Consider the following 21,574-nt stretch of genomic DNA (forward strand, 5'->3'; position numbering starts at 1 on the left):
ATGTTTGCATTGTGCTCTGTGTATAGCTTAATGATGAAATTGCTTATACTGATCATAATGTTCTATATTCAAGAAGTAACAGGTTCTGCTAAGCTGGTTATAAGTGTAGTCAAAGGCTTAAAGTCTCAAACTGTACAATTTAATGTCTGTCAAGTAATGAGCTGTAAAAATCTAAAACATCAGCAACAACTGAGGAAGAAATATAAGCATTTATGTAAGCAGACTGTTCAAATAGAAAGCAAGATTGTTGGGGAGCAAACATTTGAGAGTATAACTTATGAAACACCTAACCCCTGTTATTCTTGAAACACTGCTTGGTGGACCACACAGTATGAGGGATGGGTCTTAACCCAGGTTGGAGGAAAAACCATTAAGGGAAACTTGGCTGGAATTTAACTCTCCAGTACAAATTGACCCCAAGGTCATTAGAATACTTAAGGCCAAAGACTTAAAGCAAACCACAGAAATAGAGACAGGTTATGGAAATACAAATGCTTGGGTAGAATGAGGCAAACATACCATCCAGAGTCTAAACAGAAGTAACTGTTTGCTTGTACAACCAAACAACCCACTGTTCAGATTATGCCCTTCCCCTTGGGGATGAAAAAGCATGAAAGAAAGTTTAAATGTATAACACTCCTCTTTCAAAATGCTACTCCTGGTGAAAGCTGTAGTACGTTGTCCTCCCTTTTCCCTCCAGTCCAGGAGGGAAGTGTCAAAGCCATACCAGCGTCTCACCTTGGTCCCGGAAACCGCTCTGCCTGTCTCTCCAGATGGGAAGAAGGGCTCCAGGATCTTGGTACCATGGCTTTGTGTACACAGGTGTGGAATGTGAGCAAGGATAGTACTGGCAACTTCTCCAGCCTAACTATACCCCGAGCAGACCTCTGGTGGTACTGTGGGAAGGGCATCCTCTGGCCAACACTACCTGAAAGGTGGGGAGGAACCTGTGCTCTGGTTCAATTGGCTATCTCATTTACCCTGGCATTTGAAAGTAATAAAGTACCAACCCAAGGCAAAGGAGAAAAGAAAAATGTACAAAGTGTACCTAGTTCCTTCAATAAAAAAATGTTTGTAGATAGTATAGGGGTTCCCCAGAAAGTTCCTAATGAGTTTAAAGCTAAAAATCAATTAGCTGCAGAATTTAAATCATCCTTATTCTGGTGGGTCACCATCAATAAAAATGTCAATCATCAGCTAAAATTTATCAACTATACCAGGAATGTCATTAAAAAAATAGCAGAACAGTTAGATGCCACTAGCCGAATGGCATGGGAAAACAGAATGGCCCTAGACATGATGCTAGCTGAAAAAGGAGGCATCTGTGCTATAGTTGAGGAAAATTGTCGCACATTCATCCCCAATAATACCGCACCTAATGGAACTATCACCAAAGCCCTACAAGGCTTAACAGCCTTATTTCAAAAACTAGAAAAGAATTCTAGCATTAACAACCCACTCATAGAATGGTTGGAAAATTGGTTCGAGAAATGGAAAGGAATTGCAACATCTATTTTAATTTTCCTTATCATTCCAGCCAAAATGTTTATAAAAGATGGGTGCTACATAATCCCGTGTGCTCAAAGGCTAGTTCAAAAACCCATCAAAACCACTAGAATCAAAAAAAAAAAAAGATCCCTATGATAAAAAATGTGAAAAAGCCCTTAGCAAATTTGAGAATCTAAAATGTGACAACTAAAAGTGTTTAAAAAGAAAGAGGAGGGAATCTGTAAGAAAGAAATAAGTTTTGTTTTCACATAGAGACAGCATGGAATAAGGGAAATGGAGGCAAAACCAGTTTAAACAAGCCCCAGACAAAGAGAAGAGAGAATCTGCCTGATGTAAAGAGACATGAGGTAGTATCAGAGGCGGGAACTCACAGCAAAAAAATAAAAATTTGGGGGGGGGATTGGCTAATCAGTTCAAAATCTCAATAATGAGCTAGTTGGCTCTCTGGGATTGGCTGTACAAATTAAAATCTCAAAAGATGAATTAGTTAGTGTTCTCGGATAGGCTGTAACCTCTGTAGTACCCAGTCAATGGGGAAACAGGGGAGGGACTTGCGAATTAGGAGTAGGAGATTTAAACATCGCCATTCTCTTCCTCGGGCGCGCCAGCCTTCTGCGTGTTTGGCTGGACGCCCCATCTTGCAAGATCGTAAATAAATTCTTTTCTCCTCCAGAACCGAGAGAGCATTTATTCCCTTACAGGTACCACTTTATTTCCGACAGAAATTAGCTAACTGCACCCTTTTTGCTGGGCAAGATATTTACTCTCATTCCCCAGGAACCGTAGTAGCGGGAGGGCACTCGCTTCCTCAGCTGTTTTATGAAACTGGCTCAGCCCACTGAGAACTGATTAAAAAGTTGTAACCCCTTTTAAGTAAGACATAAAAGATATAAAAGTAGACTACACCCTTTTACACCTTCTGTGTCAAAACAAACATTGAAACACAGCTGTGTATTTACTTAAAACTACTGTTCAGTAAATTTAAGTTTATGAAACAGGCCGACAACATTAATGAGGATGTAAATAACAGCGAGCAGCGAGCCATCTCGGCCAAGCTGCCTTACCAAGGGAATGACGTCCAGCAGGAACACGAGGAGGGTGCAGAGCTCCGAGGTGGTGGGCGGAGGGCTGACACCTTTTCCAATGGTGTAACTCTGTTTCGCTGGTCTGTGCCAGCCCAGGAAAGAAAAACAAATTAATTCTTTCTCCTGCAATAATCCTGAGGGTTTCTTACAGTTTTCAGTATAGCTACTTATTGGATTTCGAACAGAATGAAAGACCACCTCTGTAGTTCTACTAGCAGAGCTTTGGTGACTAAAATTAACTAACAGAGAAGTGCCAATAAGTCTCTCGAATCTGCTTGTCTCCCAAATGGGCCTGCTCTGGCCTGAACTTCATGAGCACAGATGAAGGGTGTTATGGGGTGAATCACATCCCCCACAAAGGCACGTTCAAGTCCTAATTCCCAGACCCATGGATGTGAACCCATTTGTTAATAGGATCTTTGAAGACGTTATTAATGAAGGTGAGGCCGAGATAAAGCTACCAATCCAGGGTGGGCCTTCATCCAATGCGACTGGAGTCCTTCTAAGCAGAGGAGATTTGGACACAGATGTAGAGGATCAGCCGGAAAAGAGACAGCCGTGTGATGGAGGTGGAGACCGAGTTATGTGTTGCCCACAAGCCACCACCAGGACGCTACAGACTTCCCAGAAGGTGCAATCCTCCCAACACCTTAATTTTGGACTTCTGGCCTCCAAAACTATGAGACAGCGAAGTCCTGCTGTTTCAGCCTACCAGTGCGTGGGGCTTTCCTACAGCAGCCCTGGGGCACCAGACAAGGGTGGTCCTGCACCCCTGCAGAATTCCACTCTCGGCAGGCCTGGAGCTCTGTCGTCAGGAGCAATCTGGGGTCCCCAACCCCCAACCAAAGGCACGTCCTCAGTGAAGGAGCCTGGGCTGGAGAGCACGGCCAGCCAAAGAGCTGCTCAACCTGCTGATGGAGTGACCGGAGACACACTCCCAACTCCACAGCACCCGAGGGCTCTCGTCCACACCTGAGTCGCTGAGAACTCTTCAGCTTCCCTAGAGGAGTCTAACTCCACTGACCAACTCTACTAGCTGCTTATCTTGTACTGAAAGTCAACACTTCTTTTTAAACAAGTAGGCAACTAGATAAATAGGTAAACATATATATACACCTTAAAAAAGAAAAAGGGATATATACATATTGCTTCTTGAATCACAGTAACTTTGGATTCATCTAGTGATCAACCCAGCCCAGTCTGGGTTAATTTCTTCACTATAAATTAGCACTTTGTTATCTTGCAGTTCATTTTAGGAAGAGAATGCCTTAGAAGACCAGCCTGCACACCGTATCCGAGCCTATATCTCAGGATAAACTATTAAAGTTAAGATGAATGAATTAGATCTACATGTTATGATGCAAATAAATCTCCAGACTGTTACCCTCGCCCCTCAAAAAGCACATTGCAGGTTGTCGTAATGTGAGTTCTGCGGCAGCGGGTAGGGACCTCTTGTGAGCAAGACCCAGACATTCGAGGCCCAGCGGCTCCGGCTGGCAGTTACCCAAGAACTATATGAAACAGTGTTTTCGGGGTCTCCAGTAACCAGTCACACATTGGACTCAAGTTTGGAATTGGAGGAAAAGCTGAGATCGCAGCGAACATTGTAAGTTCCCCGGACCAGGGGTCTGGCGCCCCTCCCCACCCAGACCTCACAGACTGTCTTGCTGCCGGCTCCCTGAAAGGGGGGAGAAAAGAACCAAAAAACAGCAATCTGCTGAGGGCAAGAAGGGAGGCTCAACCCAGCCTCAACTGCAGAATTAATTAACAAATTAATTAACTAACTTTGGGAGCTGGGGTGCTAAAGAAGGGCTGGGCTCCAAGAAGTGGGGGCACGTAAAAGCGGGCACCCATTCCCAGACTCCAAAAAAGCCATTTTTTTTTCCCTTACATTTTGTCCCTTCTGGCTTCTCACTGATCCCTTATCTCTTTGCATTTCAATAGCCCCTGGCAGGGGTGGAACTGAAGCGGTTGGAGAGTAATTATCAGACAATAGCCCAAAGCATATCTTTAAATGCTCTATTCTGACACTGACAAAACTTCCAGGCTGGGGAAAGACGTTTAAAAGAGACTCTTTTTTTTTCCCTTTTTTCTTTTTCTTGATTTCTTTTCTACTTTTTTTTTTTTTTTTTTTTTAATATAAAAGTAATATATGTGGTTATTTTCTATCGGAAAGCCCAGGTTGAGGGACTAGGCTGGGCTTGAGGGGAGACAGAGTACCCACAGTGTCTTTGAATTCCGTATTCACTACTGAAGGCCTCCAGCCCCATCTTTAATTGCTAACTCAGGCTGACCAAGGAATCTATCTGGAGAGGCCCCAAAGAGGAGAGAGGAGAAGGGAATAGTGCCCCTGAGAGACAACTGGAGGTCTGAGGATTGGGAGAGTGGAGGGAGGCCCAGCTCAACTGGCAGTCCTCCTTCTGGGAATTCAGACCCCAGGGGCTGGAATTCAGATTCCAGCTTCAGTCAGCCACGCCCCTGACAGGCTCAGAGTCACCAGGAGAACTAAAGGCTCCATACCTCCTTACACTGGTGGGGGAGCTGCGGGCTGGCCAGCGCCACCTGCTGGACAGGAGAGGAAAAGCACCAATTCTAAAGGCCTCATTGGAGGGTCCCATTCTCAGGAAAACTCCATACCCTCCCAATGAGACCTGGGCCTCACTAGACTGGGAAAATCTGACTAGGGTCGACCATATCCAAGGAGACCCACTCACAAAAAGGTTACATAGAGGCAGAGCAAGAAACAGAAAAAACAAGAGGGGAAAAATTCTGATCAACTAAATAGAACCTAAGTTAGAGGTCTAGAATAAGTTGAACTGAATAACAGAGGCCAGAGAACAAAGCCAACCAACAAGAAAACCACTAGGTAAAAGACAGAAAACAAGCTCCAAAATAAACTAATCAAGAGAATCAGATGCCTAGACAACTTAAGATAACAAGCCATACCAGGAAACACGAAAACATGGACCAGCCAAAGGAACAAACTAATAGCTCAGCTGAGACACAGGAGTGGAGGCAACTAATGCTAAATAAATTTGATGAAATGAAGGAAGATATAGCAAAAGAGCTGAAGGATATAAAGAAGACACTGGCTGACCATAAAGAAGAATTCATAAACTTAAAAAAACAAATGGCAGAACTCATGGGAATGAAGGCCACAATGGAGGAGATGAAAAACACAATGGAGGGACACAACAGTAGATTTGAACAGGCAGAAGAAAGGATCAGTGAGCTGGAAGACAGGTCATTCGAATTCATACACACAAAAGAACAGCTGGTGAAAAAAATGGAAAAATATGAGCAGGGTCTTAGGGAGCTGAGTGACAACATGAAACGCACAAATATACGTGTTATGGGTATCCCAGAAGGAGAAGAGAAGGGAAAAGGGGCAGAAAGAGTAATAGAAGATATATTCACTGAAAATTTCCCAACTCTTATAAAAGACAGAAAATTAGAGATTCAAGAAGTACAACGTACCCCAAATAGAACAGATCCCAATAGACCTACTCCAAGACACTTACTGGTCAGATGGTCCAATGTCAAAGACAAAGAGAGGAATCTGAAAGCAGCAAGAGAAAAGCAATCCATCACATACAAGGGAAAGTCAATAAGACTATGTACAGATTTCTCTGCAGAAACCATGGAGGCAAGAAGACAGTGGCATGATATATTTAAGATACTGAAAGAGAAAAACTGCCAACCAAGAATTCTATATCCAGCAAAACTTTCCTTCAAAAATGAGGGAGAGATTAAAACATTTTCAGACAAACAGACACTGAGAGAGTTTGTGAATAAGAGACCAGCACTACAAGAAATACTAAAGGGAGTGCTACAGGCTGATAGGAAAAGACAGGAGAGAGAGAGTTGGAGAAGAGTGCAGAAATGAAGATTATCAGGAAAGGTAAAAGGAGAGGAAAAAATAAGATATGACGTATAAATTCCAAAAAACAAAATGGTAGTAGAAAGTACTGCCCTTACAGTAATAACACTAAATGTAAATGGATTAAACTCCCCAATAAAAAGACACAGACTGGCAGAATGGATTAAAAAACAGGACCCATCTATTTGCTGTCTACAAGAAACTCACTTTAGACACAAGGACAAACATAGACTGAAAGTGAAAGGTTGGAAAAAGATATTTCATGCAAACAACAACCAGAAAAAAGCGGGAGTAGCTATATTAATATCAGACAAGTTAGACTTCAAAAGTGAAACAATTAAAAGAGACAAAGAAGGACACTATATATTAATAAAAGGGTCAATTCATCAAGAAAACATAACAGTCATAAATATTTATGCACCAAACCAGAATGCCCCAAAATTCATGAGGCAAACACTGCGATCACTGAAAGGAGAAATAGATACCTCTACAATAATAGTTGGAGACTTCAATACACCACTCGCATCAATGGATAGAACATCTAGACAGAGGATCACTAAAGAAACAGAGATGTTGAATTGTATGATAAATGAACTAGACTTCACAGACATTTATAGAACACTACATCCAACAACAGCAGGATACACTTTTTTCTCAAGTGCTCATGGAACATTCTCTAGGATAGACCACATGTTGGGTCACAAAGCAAGTCTCAACAAATTTAAAAATATTGATATTATACAAAACACTTTCTCAGACCACAATGGAATGAAGTTGGAAATAAATAAAAGTCAGAAGGTCATAAAATTCACAAACATATGGAGGCTAAACAACACCCTCTTAGAAAACCAGTGCATAAAGGAAGAAATTACAAGAGAAATTAGTAAATACCTCGAGGCAAATGACAATGAAAACACAACTTATCAAAACTTATGGGATGAAGCAAAGGCGGTGCTGAGAGGGAAATTTATTGCCCTAAATGCCTATATTAAAAGAGAAGAGAGAGCAAAAATTGAAGAGTTAACTGCTCACCTGGAGGAATTAGAGAAAGAACAGCAAACTAAACCCAAAGCAAGCAGAAGGGAAGAAATAACAAAGATTAGAGCAGAAATAAATGCAATTGAGAACAGGAAAACAATAGAGAGAATCAACAAAACCAGAAGTTGGTTCTTTGAGAAAATCAATAAAATCGATGGACCACTGGCTAGGCTAACAAAAAAAAAGAGAGAGCAGATGCAAATAAATGCAATCAGAAATGGTAAAGGAAATATAACTACCGACCCTGCAGAAATTAAGGAGATAATGAGAAGATACTATGAGCAACTATATGCTAATAAACTAGACAACTTAGATGAAATGGACAACTTCCTAGAAAAGCATAAACAACCAACATTAACTCAAGAAGAAATAGATGACCTCAACAAACCAATCACAAGTAAAGAGATTGAGTCAGTCATCAAAAAGCTCCCAAAAAGGAAAAGCCCAGGACCAGATGGTTTCACATGTGAATTCTACCAAGCATTCCAGAACGAATTAGTACCAATCCTGCTCAATCTCTTCAAAAAAATTGAAGAAGAGGGAAAGCTACCTAACTCTTTCTATGAAGCCAACATCACCCTAATACCAAAACCAGGCAAAGATACTACAAAAAAAGAAAATTATAGACCAATTTCTTTAATGAATATAGATGCAAAAATCCTCAACAAAATACTCGCAAATCGAATCCAGCAGCACATTAAAAGAATTATACACCACGACCAGGTGGGATTTATTCCAGGTATGCAAGGCTGGTTCAACACAAGAAAATCAATTAATGTAATACACCACATCAATAAATCAAAGCAGAAGAACCACATGATCATCTTGATTGATGCAGAAAAGGGATTTGACAAAATTCAACATCCTTTCCTGATGAAAACACTTCAAAGGATAGGAATAGAAGGGAACTTTTTCAACATGATAAAGGCAATATATGAAAAACCCACAGCTAACATCACACTCAATGGGGAGAGACTGAAAGCTTTTCCTCTAAGAACAGGAACAAGACAGGGATGCCCACTATCACCATTGCTATTCAACATTGTGCTGGAAGTTCTAGCTAGAGCAATTAGGCAAGAAAAAGAAATAAAAGGCATCCAAATTGGAGAGGAAGAAGTAAAACTTTCACTATTTGCAGATGACATGATTCTATATGTAGGAAATCCGGAAAAATCTACAGCAAAGCTACTACAACTAGTCAATGAATACAGCAAAGTAGCAGGCTACAAGATCAACACGCAAAAATCTGTAGTGTTCCTATACACAAGTAATGTGCAACAAGAGGAGGAAATCAAGAAAAAAATCCCATTTACAATAGCAACCAAAAGAATCAAGTATTTAGGAATAAACTTAACCAAGGACACAAAAGACCTTTACATCGAAAACTATAGGAAACTGCTAAAAGAAATTGAACAAGACCTGAAAAAATGGAAGAACATACCATGTTCATGGATTGGAAGACTAAATATAGTTAAGATGGCAATTTTACCTAAACTGATTTACAGATTCAATGCAATACCAATTCAAATCCCAACAACTTACTTTACAGAAATAGAAAAACCAATAACTAAATTTATTTGGAAGGGTAAGGTGCCCCGAATAGCCAAAAATGTCTTGAGAAAGAGGAATGAAGTGGGAGGTCTCACACTACCTGACTTTGAAGCATATTACAAAGCTACAGTGCTCAAAACAGCATGGTACTGGCATAAGGACAGATATACTGATCAATGGAATCGAATTGAGTGTTCAGAAGTAGACCCTCACATCTATGGACAACTGATCTTTGATAAGGCAGTGAAGCCAAAGTAACTGGGAAAGAGCAGCCTGTTCAATAAATGGTGTTTGGAGAACTGGATATCCATTTCCAAAAGAATGAAAGAGGATGTCCATCTCACACCTTATTCCAAAATTAACTCAAAGTGGATCAAAGACCTAAACATTAGCACCAAGACCATAAAACTCTTAGAAGAAAATGTAGGGCAGTATCTTAGAGATGTTGTGAAAGGAGGTGGTTTCTTAGACCTCACACCCAAGGCACGAGCAACCAAAGAACAAATAGACAAATGGGATCTCCTCAAAATTAAACACTTTTGTACATCAAAGGACTTTGTCAGAAAAGTCAAAAGGCAACCTACACAATGGGAGATGATATTTGGAAACCACGTATCAGATAAGGGTTTAATATCCCGAATATATAAAGCAATCCTGCATCTCAATAACAGAAAGACAAACAATCCAATTAAAAAATGGGCAAAAGACATGAACAGACATTTTTCTGAAGAGGAAATACAAATGGCTCAAAAGCATATGAAAAAATGCCCAACTTCACTGGCTATTAAGGAAATGCAAATCAAAACCACAATGAGATATCATCTCACACCGACCAGAATGGCCATTATCCAAAAAACAGAAAATGACAAGTGCTGGAGAGGATGTGGAGAAAGAGGCACACTTATTCATTGTTGGTGGGAATGTAGAATGGTGCAACCACTCTGGAAGACAGTATGGAGGTTCCTCAGGAAGCTAAATATAGATTTGCCATATGACCCAGCTATTCCATTGCTGGGTATATACTCAGAGGAACTGAAACTTAAGACACAGACAGACATTTGTAAACCAATGTTTATTGCAGCATTATTCACAATTGCCAAAAGATGGAAACAGCCCAAATGTCCATCAAAGGACGAGTGGATAAACAAATTGTGGTATATACACATGATGGAATATTATGCAGCTGTAAGACAGAACAAAGACATGGATCATGTAATAATGTGGCTGAACCTTGAGGACATTATGTTGAGTGAAGTTAGCCAGAAACAAAAGGACAGATTCTGTATGGTCTCACTAATATGAACAGATATTAATGAACAAACTTTGGGAGTTAAAAGCTGACAAACAGGCGACCAGGAGATAGAAAGAGGGCAGAGATCAGCCATTTGATGCTGAAGGACTACAGAATGTTTAGGATTGATCGCATAGATCCAGAAATAGATAGCATAATGCTGTGTGATGGTAGCACAGTATTGTAAGTACACTGAACAAAGATGTCTGTGAGTAAAGCTGAAAGAGGTGGGATAGGAGAATGTATGACACCAGAGGTAACGATAGATGATAAAGACTGGGACTGTATAACGTGGCAAAAACTGGAGTGGCCAATGACTGTTACTAAATATACAAATATAAAAATGTTTTTGCATGTGGGAAAGCAAATGAATGTCAACCATGTAGAAATTTGAAAAAGGGATGGTATTCAGGAAAAAACATAATCAAAGCAAACTGGAGTCTATGGTCAACAGTAACATTGTAATATACCTCCATTAAATGTAACAAAGGCAATATGCCATTGCTAAATGTATATGAGAAAGGGATATAGGGGAGTAATATGGGATTCTTGGTAGTGGTGTTATTTGCTGTCCTTAGTAGTATATTGTATTGTATGACATGTTATTTTTCTTTTTATCATTTTTTTTCTTATTGCTAAAAAAAAAAAAAAAAACAACAACAATTTTTCTTGTAGTAATCAGTATGTTCAAATGCTGATTGTAGTGATAAATGTACAACTTTATGATGGTACCATGAACAACTGATTGTACACTGTGGATAAATGTATGGTATGTGAATATAAGTCTATAAAATTGTAGGAAAATATATATATAGGAGTAAAAGTGTTGGAGAAAACATGGTGAGAGCAATGATGCCTCACCAATATGGACTAACTACAATGTGTAAACTCAGAATTGAATCTTAGAACATAGCCTAACGTGGACACAATAATTGTAATAGTACCTAGATTGTAAGCTCTTACAGCAGTTAACTCTATCCCTGAATTGTAAGGCCTGTCTCTAAACTTTGAGATGCTGATCCCCTAGCGTATGTTGTCACAAACATTGGGACTGGTGGTTTGATGTGCTGAGTCCTTGAGCATGGGACCTTGCCCTTATGAAGCTCATTACCACAAAGGAGAGTCTAAAGTTGTATGTAATGGTGCCTAAGAGTCTCCCCCTGAGTACCTCTTTGTTGCTCAGCTGTGGCCCTCTCTCTCTCTAACTGAGCCATCTTGACAGGTGAACTCGCTGCCCTCCCCCCTACGTGGGACCCGACTCCCAGGGTTGTAAATCTCCCTGGCAACGCAGAGTATGACTCCCGGGGATGAATGTGGACCCGGCATCGTGGGACTGAGAGTATCTTCTTGACCAAAAGGGGGATGCAAAATGAGACGAAATGGTTTCAGTGGCTGAGAGATTCCAAATGGAGTCGAGAGGTCAATCTGGTGGACATTCTTATGCACTATATAGATAACACCTCTTAGGCTTTAATGTATTGGAATAGCTAGAAGTAAATACCTGACACTACCAAACTCCAACCCAGCAGCCTGGACTCCTGAAGACAATTATATAATAATGTAGATTACAAGGGGTGACAGTGTGATTTTGAAGACCTTGTGGATCACACCCCCTTTATCTAGTGTATGGATGAGTGGAGGAATGGGGATAAAAACTAAAGGACAAATAGGGTGGGATGGGGGGATGATTTGGGTGTTTTTTTTTCACTTTTATTTTTTATTCTTGTTCTGGTTCTTTCTGATGTAAGGAAAATGTTCAGAGATAGATTGTGGTGATGAACGCATAATTATGTTATCATACTGTGGACAGTGGATTGCATATCATGGATGATTGTATGATGTGTGAATGTATTTCAATAAAACTGAATTAAAAAAAAAAAAAGCACATTGCAAAAAGTTATATACGATTTGATATCACTTATGCCAAACTTCAACACACAAAGAAGTCTATATCATTTATGGATGCACATGGTATAAAAGCATGAAACAACATCATTGAGAGGGCAGATGCTATATCAGTGTGGTGATTAACTCTGGGATGGAAGGGAGGAAAAAGTTGGAAAGGCAGGGATTTGGCTCTGTTTGGGTGGCAAAATTTTATTCCTGAAAAAAAAAAAAAGAGCTGAAGAAAATGGCAAAGTGTTGTTTATAATTTCTGCAATTTTTTGTTTAAAATTTGATTTTTTAAATGTTGAAATGTTTCATGGTTAATTTTTTTTTCTTTTTAAAGAAAGCACATCTCATACTCTGAAATGAAACTAAACCGAGCAAAGTGAACTCTAACCTCTGCAAACATGGCCTTGGGTTGGCTGGGGATCTGATTACAATTAACTTATCCCTATGCATGCTCACGTGTTTGAAGGCCTACTTGGGCCTGGCACTGGAGGGACAGAATGGCTGAGCAGCTGAGAAGGCAGATGTTGGAGCCAGAAGTGCCTGCGATTTAGTCTTGGCTGCCACTGATTTGCTGTGTGATAAGACAAAGTAAAACACATCCCTGGCCTTCAGGTTTCTCACATGTGGAAAGCGTGACAATTCAGTGCCTCCTTCTTGAGGTTGTCCTGGATCACTAATGAGTATGCCTGGAAAGCTTTGTGGCAGAGGATGACATTCGGTAAACAGGAACAGATACAGCCCGTTACGGCTGCCGGGTACGTGAGGAGCGTTAACAACGGCGAGTAGCAGGAACAAAGTTTCACAGCACGTGTCACAGACTATGTTCTTCTCCCAGTGGAGAAAGTGACATGGGAAAGAGCCCTCCAGGAAGGCACGCTGTTCCCCAGGGCAGCTACCACCCCTCATTTGCTGGTGGTACAGTTCACCAAATTGAAAGTGACAGTAAAGCGTATTATAGTCACTTGAAATATTCATGCTTGGATCTGGCCGGTATACACTAATTCCAATAAGAAGTTAAGAAGATTGAAGATTTCAAAAACACTCTGAACAGTCACAGAGCAACAAAACTAAGCTTCTTTGAACAGATCAGGCCTCTAAGAGGATTGGGGGAAGAAAGGTGATTCGATTAATGTAACTAGAAAATGTATGGAGGATTTTCTGAAGTTCGCCTGTAGTAAATAAAGCAACTTCAGAATTGCATAGGAAAGGTTATGTGAACCTTCTTACAGGCAATATTTTTATTTTATCATAACTTTAAGTGAATTTTGAATAAACCTGTTTTTGCTCAACTTTAAAACTCAGCAGAGACCACGCAGCTTCAGCTGGTTATGTATAATCTGGCCACACTAAGCAGTGACGACAAAATCGTTTTTAAGCCCTCTCATCTTTCCTGAATATGCCATCATATTGAATTCCATACTTACCTAAAGCAATCTTCAAAACACCTCGTTATATAATCCCAGAGAAAGTCTGTGCTGAGGGAAGTGATCAGCAAATTTACCGTCTTAACAATCTCAGAGGCATTTCTGTTCTCTTTTATTGCACTGTAAAAGAAGGGGAGGGGGGATAAATATGTCTATGAAGGATCCTGCATTATGAGATCACCATGTCTGAAAAGTTATAATTCAATTTACCATTTACAAATTATTTCTAAAGCGGTTGACAAACCTTGATAAAGATAAAAATATTACTGTTCTTATATAGGAAAGGGTTTACGTGATGCCATCTCAGACGATATTTGTATTAATGCATTCTCTTAGCAATAAGCTTAAGAGCTATTGTAAAAAGAATTTGATTTAGAAAACCAGTTTTATTCCATTTACAGGTAATTTGATAGTCTCCTAGTGGAAGAACATGGTACAATCACTCAACAGGGAAATCTGGCTAAAATTTTAAATGTCCATCTTCTATGATTCGGGAAATTTATTCTAGGAATTTATCCTATGGAAATACTTGCATAGGCACACAAAGATGCATGCACAAGGATACCATTGTAAGGCTGTTTAAATATGTTGAAAAGATGAAAACCACCTAAAAATCAACCAAGAAGAGACTGGTCAGTCAACAAGGATTTATTAAATAAATGATAAATTCTTATCAAGGAATCTAAGGCAACTGTTATTTTCTGGAGGAGAATAGAGTGGAGATATTCACAACATTGCATTTAAAAAACAGGCAACTAAATAATTCCTTTTTTATATAAAAGAGATAGGTATCTGTGTATTTATGTATACACAGAAACAATGTGGAAAGAAAATTTTTGGATGTTTTTTCCTGAAGGGTGTTGGGATTATGAGTGATGTCTTTTTTCTTGATACCTTCAATAATCGGTAGGTTCTACAAAGAAGATGTATTATTTTCATACTCAGAAAACAAACTACTCTCATTCTGGGAGGTTAAAAAAAAGCAAACACCAAGAACTCTTGGAACACAAGAAAAGTTTTAGAATCAATTAAATTTTCAATATACCTAATGCCAGTTTGGGCAGAAGGAAATTATATCAAGGATAAAGCAAAACAGAAGAGGTTATGTTATCTTAAAAACAACAACAACAACAAACAAAACAAAACACAGGGTTTACAGGTACCTACTCCTTTAAGCCAAGTGCCTGCCATCTCCAGAATCTCTCCACTTCCTGACCTGCAGCCCCTCCCATCTTTCCCTCCTCTCTGGAACTCACCACGTGGGTACACCAGATCCGGGTGCCTCTGTTGAACAGTGTTTGCACTTGATCAATAGATACTGTCTGGACATCTCAGGCTGGGGCAGGGCCTGGATCAAACTCCTTTTAAACTCCCTACAGTACTCAAGAGAGGAGAGTCACTGCAGCTGATTGGCTTATTGGCACAGTTGATTTTAAAGAATGCTCTGATCTGCTGCATCTTTACTTTCTCTAGTACATCAAAATTTATAGCAAGTAACAGAGAGAAAAAAAATCATGGCGTTAGGGAGGGAGGAAGAAGCACTTCCAGGTGAAGTTGGAGGCCAAACCCTTACCTTACCAGCGAATTTCCACTCTGAGTGTAGCTAAGTTTGAGATCTGAGCCAAGAGCGTCTCTGCAGTAAGAATAAAAGGCCCTGATCACTTCGAGAAACAGATTCTCAACCACTTGAGGCCCTGCAATTAAAAAGCAAGACTTACAATTAATTCATTTTTAAATCCATAAATTACATATGCATAAAACCTATATAGAATATCCCTGTATATATAGACAATTTATATGGTCTAAAATGTAGAGGAACCTAAGAACTTTAATTGTAGCAATGACTACTGTAGCTAGGGGGAATACAATTCGGGAAAAGAGCCAACTTTTTTGTAGATCTCAGTATGTGCCAGGGACTGTTGTAAGTATTTTACACATATTAACTCATTTAATCCTCGCAGCTGCCAAATGAACAGGTGCTACTTTGCTATCCCTGTTTACACTGAGGCACACATGGGTTGAGTAACCTGCCCAACCCAGAGTAAAACCCGCAGGCCACCCTCAGAGCGGCTCAGCTGCCTAGATGGGGCAGGGCAGGTGCTAAACAGTGTAAGTCACGTGATCTGCGTATCTGCAGCTTCCCTATGGAACTCTTTTAATCATGAACTAGAACATCACTAAAGAAATAACTGCCAGTCCTGGAAAGCTTATTAAGGTGGCACAAAAGAAACGGACTGGGCACACATCAGGGAAGCACGGTCTCTCTTTGGTGGGTGGAAGCTGGACAACTAGGTCATTTCTGTCCCACCAAAGCACCCGCCAAGCAGCCAAAGAGTGACTGCTCACCCATATATAAGGAGGGGTGAAAACAGGATCAGGGCAAAGCCAATGGAACTCTGGCAAAAAAACTACAGAGGGGTAAAAAGCAACCAATTGGTGGATCAATCTTTTGTGCCTCCTTTTCAAAAAAACAGAAGATGAGAAACTGTGCTTATGATAAGCTCCATGTGTATTGATCTGAAGTTTAAGAATGCCAAGCACTTTTCACAGACGGGGGCAGTTTTGTTCCCTTGACTTGTGGGGGAGAAAATGAGGCTCTGGCAAAAGCCATGCGGCAAGAGAATGGACAAGACCAAACCACCATCCTGGGCTGTTGAGTTCTAGATCCATGCCATCCACTCCTTAGCCTCTCAAGTAGGTCTTTGCTTGGACAACTGAACTCTTGGAGGGGGCACATTAAGTGTCTGTCATAACCAGGAAGGAGCCTGCCATTCATCCCCTCCCAGAACATACAACATCTGACTTGCTTCTCTCACCGAGTTGCATGGCCTCGATGTGAAACACGGATCTCCAAAATGCAAACTAGTTTCTTCTTTTTTGAATACATCTCTAAGTTACTCAGCAAGTTCTCTAGACATTTATACAGCTGTTTCACTTCTTAAACTAAACTGTCCTACTTTTCAGAGCTGCAGTCACTCCACACCAAGACAAAAAACCTAACTGAGCCATCACTGATTGGTTGGGGCAGGAGGGGACAGTGAAAGGGAAAGTGCCCAATGCAGAAGTAACCTTTAGGCAGCACTGAAAGTGCAGTGCTCACAAGGACAGACACTTAATCCTTGGACCTTGGTTAAGAGAAGCTAGAGCTGTTTACATCTTGGAATAAAACTCATTTCTGTTACATGAGAAACATTTTGGGTATGAGTCGTCTAAATGACAGAGAGAGCCTGGGCTCTCAAATCAAAGGACTTCCCTTGCTCCACCTGGTCTGTCTGTAAAATGGGTATGGTAAAAGAGACCCCCTCAGAGTTGCCAGAGGATGACATGAGTTGATATATGCAAATCACATGGCACAAATTAATTGCTCAAAAAAAAATGCCAGCTGTTATTATCAACAATGGTGAAACAAAACAGGTCACAGAGCCTTTCTTCACTCAACTTGAGGGGAAGTCTTTGTTCTCTTTGCAGCCCTAGAGCCTTACCCAGTCCCTGCCGCACATCAGATGCCCCTTAACGGTCTCTGAATGAATACTCGAACCGTCTCAGTCCTTGCATCAGAGACACAAGCACTTCGTAACACCCTCGGTCTTTTGTTCATTGGAAATGGCAATCGCCACATCTCGATGTGGACATACCTTGAGCATTAAATGACACCCTGAAGCTTGAAATCCATTTGGAGAAGATGGAGTTCAAGAGAATAGATGGTAAGAGCTCACAGTGAGAGGATGTGGAAGCAGTTGTTTTAAAAAGTTGAGAGAGAGAAGATCACTTTTTTCACCCAATGCTTGTAAGATCATGGAGGGCAAGAGGGGATCTAGTAACCAGAGTCAAGCTCAACCCCTTCCTTTTACAGAAGAGTGAAGCCCAAATGGCAGACGGGGTTTGCCTAGCGTTGCAAGGTGGAAAGATGGGCAGGGACATCCCTGAATTACTTGAAAATAAAATCAAAGTTCGGAGATTGAAGAAACCTTCTTAAAAAGTAAATACGATAGGGGCACAAAGGTATTTTCCTAACAAAAATATTCAAATTAATGGAGCAAAACCTCTCCATGGGCCCCTGATATAACAACTAAACCACACAATGTGACTGAAGCACTTCAAGATTCTAAAATTCCAAAGATTAAAGTATACTCAAAAAAATGCCTCGATTGGATCTGTGTTTTTTTAAATGCAATTTTACTGAGATAAATTCACACACCATACAATCCATCTGAAGTATACAATCAATGGCTCACCCAGTATCATCACAAAGTTGTGCAATCATCACCGTGATCAATTTAGAATATTTTCATTACTCCAGAAAAAGAAACAAAAAGAAAAAAGAAAACCCAAAATATCCCATAGCCTTTATCCCCCTATTATTGACCACTAGTATTGGTGTATTACCGTTGATGAGAGAATATTAACATATTGCTAATTGTATTCCACAGTTCACAATAGGTACATTTTCCCCTTACACCATTATCAACACAGGGTTGATATGTTATTATTAACTCTATTAATGGTTAATTATGAATTAGCCCTATTAATATAGAGCTATAACTCTATTATTAATTCATTGTAGTAGTGTCATACATTTGTTCTGGTTCATTAAAGAACTTTTTTTTATCTTTGTACAGTTAATCCCTGGCATGGTGGAACCAGACTCAGGGTGTCCCGCATTCCCATCTTAACCTCCAGCTTTCCTTCTGGTGACCTGCATGACTCTAGACTTCCCCTTCCACCACGTTCCCCCTCGCTGTGTCAGACCGTCTGACAGCCGAGCCCGCCGGGCCCCCCGCGCCCCCGCGCCCCTGCGCACCGATCTCGGGCTTGTCCAGCAGGCTGACGAGCACGCGGAAGGGCTGCAGGTACGCGTGGTGACGCTCCTCCACGCCGGCGTCCGAGAACTCCTGGCGCAGGATTCCCACCAAGCCCTGTTTTCAAAGAAGGCACGTGCCAGGGTGCTGGGAGACAGGAAGGCCGGGCGTCCGCGTGGTTCTCCAGGGAAAGCCGCTCCGCGCAAAGAGAACAGCAGCCCCACGGCGCACGGCAAGCACGCGGCGGCTCTCCCAGCCAGCGGGGAACTTCCCAGAAATGCAACTTTACCTCGACTAAAAGGTCCTTGGAGTATTTTTCAAAAAAATAAGAGGACTGGTCTTCATAACAATTTGAGATCTCTGCTTCCGACATGATGGTGTTTCCTTTAATATCCGAACCTAGGAAAGAACAGGCACCCTGAGCTGTGGGGAGAGCTGGAATTCTAAAGTGTATTATATCAGGTAAACATCGCATGCTCTGGGGATTTTAAAAACAGAGTTCCTCCAACAGACACCCAAAGTCAGACCCGTGAAGACCAAGCCACATTTTTCTTCTTTACTGAAAGGAATTCTGACCACGGTGTGCCGAGGATTAGAGGCAGAACCCCACCTCAGTCAGCATCAATTTAGTTTGTCCGAAGAGTTCACCATAATTGCCTTTTAGTTGATAAGATTACAAGACAGAGCAGAGGGAGGATAATTTTTTAAAACCAGAGTTTATCTGCAGACCAGAACATGAAGCCAAGGTGTTCTTATGCGGATGCCTGCTTAGAGCCTCAGCTAAGTCTGTGAGGTCCTCAAGCACAGGGAACAGCATCCTCAGGCACGAGGAACAGCCTCAGACACAGAGAACAGCATCCCCAGGCACAGGGAACAGCGTCCTCAGGCATGAGGAACAGCCTCAGGCACAGAGAACGGCATCCCTAGGCACAGGGAACAGCATCCTCAGGCACGAGGAACAGCCTCAGGCACAGAGAACGGCATCCCCAGGTACAGGGAACAGCGTCCTCAGGCACGAGGAACAGCCTCAGGCACAGAGAACGGCATCCCCAGGCACAGGGAACAGCATCCTTAGGCACGAGAAACAGCGTCCTCAGACACAGGGAACAGCATCCTCAGGAACAGGTAACAAGCATCATCAAGCATGAGGAATAGCATTCTTAGGCACATGAAACAACATCCTCAGGCACAGGAAACAAGTATCATCAGACACAGGGAACAGCATCCTCAGGCATGAGGAACAGCCTCAGACACAGAGAACAGCATCCCCAGACACAGGGAACAGCGTCCTCAGGCACAAGGAACAGTGTCCTCAGACACAGGGAACAGCATCTTCAGGCACAAGGAACAGCATCCTCAGGCACAGGGAACAGCATCCTCAGGCATGAGGAACAGCATCCTCAGGCACAGGGAACAGCATCCCCAGGCACAGGGAACAGCGTCCTCAGGCATGAGGAACAGCCTCAGGCACAGAGAACGGCATCCCTAGGCACAGGGAACAGCATCCTCAGGCATGAGGAACAGCATCCTCAGGCACAGGGAACAGCATCCTCAGGCACAGGTAACAAGCATCATCAAGCATGAGGAATAGCATCCTTAGGCACATGAAACAACATCATCAGACACAGGGAACAAGTATCCTCGGGCATAAGGAACAGCATCCTCAGGCACAGGGAACAAGCATTGTCAGACACAAGAACAGCATCCTCAAGCACAAGGAACTGCAATCCTCAGGCATAGGGAACAGCATCCTCAGGAACAAGCCAGGATGCCACAGTCCCTGGGGTGGTGCCAAGTGAGTCAGAACCAGAACTGAGTTCAGTCCAGCATATTTTCTGCACACATCACATCCAGTCCTACTAGGAATGGAGCTATGCATTTAACATCATCATTTAATAAAAATGCTTAAAGAGCGCATCAATATGCTTCTTAAAATCCTTAGTAACTTCCACATCATGACTTCTGAAAGTGGGGAAGGGGCAAGAGGAAGGGCAGAGCTGAGGGAAGATAATTTTTTAAAACCAGAGTTTATCTGCAGACCAGAACATTAAACCCAGATGTTCTTATACGGATGCCAGCACTCAGAGCCTCAGATAAGTCTGTGAGGTCCTCAGGCACAGGGAACAACACCCTCAGACACAAGGAACAGCATCCTCAGAGGACTTCCTGGCATCTATGTGATGAGGGTTAAAAAAGCCGTCAAGTCATTGAAACTGCTTGTCAACCACCTTTTCTTAGGTACGTGAATATGGCTTTCAAGTGCCTTTTGCCAGCCTTTCAGTGCTGCGTTTTCCAGGATCCCCTCCCCGTGGAGCACTTGACCTACAGTTGCGAATCTTCCTGCGAGCTTACAGGTGCTCCACAAAAGCACATGCTCACACACACAGACACAAGCCCAGGGGTTCTTGCACTCTCCCCAAACCATGCCAGTGCCACAAAGATTCTTCCTTATACAAAACCTTCCCCTTCCTTTACACATGCTCCATGGTGACTGTGGGTTTTCTCTCCCACACACGCCCTCCTCCCATGAAACTTCTCTGTAGCAACAGGCTTCCAAGTGAATGGAGTTTAGCTACAATTTTTGGGTTTCAACTTTCTTCAAATGGAATTCAGCTGGCATTTTTATAATACCATTTATTATTTCCCTTATTTTTAAAATAACAACTGATCAAGAAACCACAGTGTCTGCTTCAGAACCCAGCTGGCAGACATGTATCTAGTCTGCACATCATCTGCCCACACTTCAAGATTCAGAAATCTATCACCAAGAGAGAAACGTATTCCACAAATCAACATGCAAAGGCATCATGTTAATGCTAACTCCAAATGGCCACATCCCACGAGGTACCTAGCAGCCAGGCATACAGTCTTCTGTTCAGAGACATGTCTCTTCTCAGCAGGGTCTGGGTGGCGGCCGAGAGGATACGGACGATGTCAGATCTGAGCAGGGGAATGGCTCTCTCACTGGAATCCTATTAACAGGACAGAGGAAACTTTACTGTGAGGGATCGGCAGGTCCTTCCCTGCCAGTCTACAAAGCTTTGTCTCAAAAGGGCAGTTCTCAGAAGGAGCGAGTCCTTTACATGTTATCTGTGGAAAGA

The 21,574-nt window shown here is 41.8% G+C and overlaps 1 protein-coding gene across 1 annotated transcript in view; it reads right to left on the minus strand.

The window, feature by feature from the left end:
• DOP1B (DOP1 leucine zipper like protein B) overlaps positions 1-21,574 on the minus strand; it is a 121,725-nt gene that overhangs the window by 58,776 nt on the left and 41,375 nt on the right. The window contains exons 7-12 of the mRNA XM_037831714.1: positions 21,322-21,445; positions 18,763-18,872; positions 18,476-18,590; positions 15,248-15,368; positions 13,675-13,794; positions 2,574-2,676 (exon numbers count right to left, since the gene is read on the minus strand). Of these exons, the coding sequence (XP_037687642.1) occupies positions 2,574-2,676; positions 13,675-13,794; positions 15,248-15,368; positions 18,476-18,590; positions 18,763-18,872; positions 21,322-21,445 (693 nt within the window). The remainder of the gene's footprint in view (positions 1-2,573; positions 2,677-13,674; positions 13,795-15,247; positions 15,369-18,475; positions 18,591-18,762; positions 18,873-21,321; positions 21,446-21,574) is intronic.

Source organism: Choloepus didactylus, chromosome 1 (assembly GCF_015220235.1).
Source record: "Choloepus didactylus isolate mChoDid1 chromosome 1, mChoDid1.pri, whole genome shotgun sequence".
NCBI classification, from domain to species: Eukaryota; Metazoa; Chordata; class Mammalia; order Pilosa; family Megalonychidae; genus Choloepus; species Choloepus didactylus.